This window comes from Lupinus angustifolius, chromosome LG12 (genome assembly GCF_001865875.1).
Source record: "Lupinus angustifolius cultivar Tanjil chromosome LG12, LupAngTanjil_v1.0, whole genome shotgun sequence".
Taxonomy (NCBI): domain Eukaryota; kingdom Viridiplantae; phylum Streptophyta; class Magnoliopsida; order Fabales; family Fabaceae; genus Lupinus; species Lupinus angustifolius.
Genome location: NC_032020.1, coordinates 1,960,473 through 1,964,453, shown reverse-complemented (window position 1 = coordinate 1,964,453; position 3,981 = coordinate 1,960,473). Strand labels below are relative to the sequence as shown.

Below are 3,981 nucleotides of genomic sequence, written 5' to 3'. Positions count from 1 at the left end.
GTCTTGACTATAAAGAACAAGAGTTATGTTATGTTATATGTATAACTAGAATTTGACAACTTATCTTACAATACGTAAATGATTTCTTTTGTTTACTCACTTTTCTTTTATCTCATATCAAAAAATTTATCCATAACTCAAAGGGCAACTTAATATTGTCACATATTGATTGTCAAAATAACATTGTTGACAAAACATTCAAAACTTCACCAATGTAATAATTAGGAGGATATGTACTGAACATAGCTCACAAGGACCAGTTGACCGAAGAAAAACCACACTTGACCGAGATAAATTGCACCTTGATCGAAGAAAATGAAAACATGACCGAAGCAGACAACACGCATGACCAGGACACAGAAGGCAAACATGACCAAGGCAGACACAAGGTTGGCACGTATCATATGCATCATATTGGAATCGGTGGCACATATGGCCAAAATATTGACTCAAGCAAATGTGGCTTAGGCAAGCCAAATCTGACTATGGCGCACAAGGACAAGGTCGTACACCATGGCGCACCAAATCTGACTGTGGCGCATAAGGACAAGGCCGCAGGCCATGGCGCACCAAATCTAACTGTGGCACACAAGGAAAAGGCCATGGGCCATGGCGCACCATATCCGTTTGTGATGCAGAAAAACAAGGTCATGGGTCATAACGCATCAGAATTAATCCTGACTCATATGTGCAGGGCCATGGGCCACAAAATTCCATAATTCTCCTTCTAATTTTATTTAGGATAGCTTAGTTTCCTTTTCTATCTTTGTTAGTTAGGGTAGTTAATTTTGTTAAGAGTTTTCTCTTTTATTTTTGTTGTTGCTTGTTTCTTAAGCAACCAATCAAGTTAGAGTCTCAACTTGTATAAATACTCAAACTTCTGGTTGAATTAATTAAGAAGAAAAGAATGCATTACATAAAATTTTGCAATATGGAATCAGAACATTCATCCTAAATGTTGTGCTCTGTCTCTACTCAATAGATCAAGAACTCAGGTCATTTTCCTCCTTCTCCTTCTTCAAATCAGAATCCTATCTTCTACAACAAAGTCATGGCAGAAGGCGAAAGTCAAGATATTGAACTATAAGTCATCAGCAACACTTATGATGTACAAAAGAATCCTTACTACCTGCATCCTAGAGAAAGCCCATGAGCAATCGTGGTAATACCTCCAATGGATGGAACCAACTACCACACTTGTAGCAGGTCAATGAAGAGGGCACTACTCTCCAAGAAAAAAATACAAATTCATATATGGAACCATCACATCAGAAGGTCCCACAGATCCCAATTTTGATATGTGGGAACGATGCAACACCATAGTGATCTCTTGGATCACAAGATTGTTATCCACTCAGATCTCACAAAGCACCATTTACATAGACAATGCACAAGAATTATGGTCGGACCTGAAAGAAAGATACTGAAAGGGTGATTACTTTAGGATGTCAGGTGTATTGCAAAAACTTCACTCAATTAAGGAAGGTGATAGATGGATAACATGATACCACACTGACTTTTTGTTAAGTAGATTACTGAGTGATTTTGAAATTTTAGAAAAGTCTTTAATGAAACGCCTGTAAAAACCTGCATGGCCAAGGAAACTTCTAATTCCCTTAACATTAAGTGGTGGTGGGAGCTCCTTGATAACCTTAATTTTTGCTTTGTCAACCTCAATTCCCCGGGAAGAGATCTTGTGCCCCATGACCACTCCCTCAGTCACCATGAAATGACACTTCTCCCAATTCAAAACCAAATTTGTTTCCACATATCGCCTCAGCATGATGTCCAAGTTTGCTAAACAATTCTCAAATGACGATCCAAAGACTGAAAAGTCACCCATGAATACTTCAATACAATGCTCCATCAGATTAGAAAAGATAGCTAACATGTACACTTGGAATGTGGTTGGTGCATTGCATAATTCGAATGGCATCTTTCAGTATGTAAAGATTCCAAAAGGACATTGAAAGTCGTCTTCTCTTGATCATCTAGATCCACAATAATCTGATTGTATCATGAGTACCCATCCAAAAAGCAATAGAATGCTTATTTGACCAACCTTTCAATCATCTGATCCATGAACGACATAGGAAAATGATCATTCTGGGCAGCCTGGTTCAATTTTCTGTAGTCAATACACATCTGCCAGCCTGTGATTGTTCTACTAAGAATCAACTCATTTTTCTCATTCTTTACCACAGTCATTCCCCCCTTCTTCGAGACCATTTGAATCGGGCTCACCCATGTGCTATTGGAAATGGGATAAGTCATCCCAACATCTAATAGTTTCATCACCTCTATTAACTACTTCCTTCATTGTTGGATTGAGACGTCTTTGAGGTTAAGTTACCGGTCTATAATCTTGCTCCATATGAATTTTGTGCATACAATAAGAAGGACTTATTCCATGCAAATCAAGCAGGGTCCAACCTATAGCCCCTAATTTTTATTCAACACATCTATCAGTTGTTTTTCTTCTGCAGATGATAATGTGTTGCTGATTATGACTAGTTTCTTTCGTCCATCTTCCAAAAACACATATTTAAGATGTGAAGGAAGCAGTTTCAAATCCACCTTTGACCAGTTTCTTAGTGTGGTTCTGACCAGATGCAACATCTCGGGATGTATCCAACTCTGCCATACATGTCTCAATCATCTTTTTCTCCTCTATATTGCTTTCTTCAATTTCTCCTTTTAAAGCTTTTCCAATGGACTACTTCTACTCAGGTGAATGTCATCAAGCATGTACAATTCCTCAATGACATCCACTCTAAAACAGTGTTGCTTGTCCTTTGGATGCTGCATTGCCTCAAATACATTAAAATTTACTTCCTGGTCTTGTACCCTCACTTTCAACTTACCTTCATCCACATCAATGATCCCACGGGCAGTCTTCATGAAGGGCTTGCCCAGAATTAGAGGAAATTTAATGTCCTCTTCAATATCCATTATGATGAAATCCACATGGAATAACAATTTATCCACCTTGACCAGAACATCTTCAGCAACTCCATATGGGTACTTCACTGATCTGTCAGCAAGTTGCAGTGTCATTCTGGTAGGCTTTATCTCTAGATCCCCAATCCTTTTTAACATGGACAAGGGCATTGGATTAATACTAACACCCAAATCAAGCAGTGCTTTCCCCAAAGATAACTCATCTATAGTGACTGATATTGTAAAGCTGCATGGGTCTTTAGTCTTCTTAAGTAAAGACTTCTGAATAATAGCATTACATCCAGCTTCCAATGTTCTGTTTCTTCTAAAAACTTCCTTTTCTTCGTCAAAAAATTATTCATGAACTTTGCATATGTTGCCATTTGTTCCATAGCTTCCATAAAGGGAATGTTGATCTATAGGCTCTTGAATAAATCCATGAACCTAGTGTACCGTCTTTCCTTATCTCTTTTAGAAGGTTTCCTAGGATAAGGGAGATCTTTTAGTTGAGGCAGATCACTCTTCCTCTTGTCATTATTCTCCCTCATTGATTCCTCCTTGTTTGCAATTCTATCATATTTCTGTACATTTTCATCCTTTTGTGCTTCTCTGATTACATTATCTCCTTTCTCAACCTCTATTTCTTCAATGACTTTCTCCTCAACTGCCAAATTTTCACCAATACCCCTACCAATTACCTTCCCACTTCTAGTAGTGATAGGTTTATAGTGTTCCTTAGGGTTGGGTTGGGTATTGGCGGAAAATTGTTGACGATCAGAATGTTGTTTTGCCATCTACTTTGCTAATTGCCCAACTTGTGTCTCTAGATTTTTGATAGAAATATCAGTATTCTTCTGATTTGTGATGGAGACTGACATGAATTTCTCCTAAGTATCTTCCAATTTTGTTTCTCTCTCATGCAATGGTAGGTGTGAACCCTGTTGATATGATGGTTGAAACGGTGGTTGCCTAGTGGATGGTCCTGCTTCTTACCTCCAACCATAATTCTGGTTCTGATTTCCCCTCCAACCTTGTGAGAAT

The 3,981-nt window shown here is 38.3% G+C and overlaps 1 protein-coding gene across 1 annotated transcript; it reads right to left on the bottom strand.

The window, feature by feature from the left end:
• On the bottom strand, positions 2,698–3,734 carry LOC109361817. Its single transcript, XM_019607354.1, has 2 exons — positions 3,394–3,734; positions 2,698–3,265 (listed from the first exon to the last, which is right to left on the bottom strand). The coding sequence occupies exons 1-2, from the start codon at positions 3,732–3,734 to the stop codon at positions 2,698–2,700; spliced, it is 909 nt and encodes a 302-aa protein (XP_019462899.1).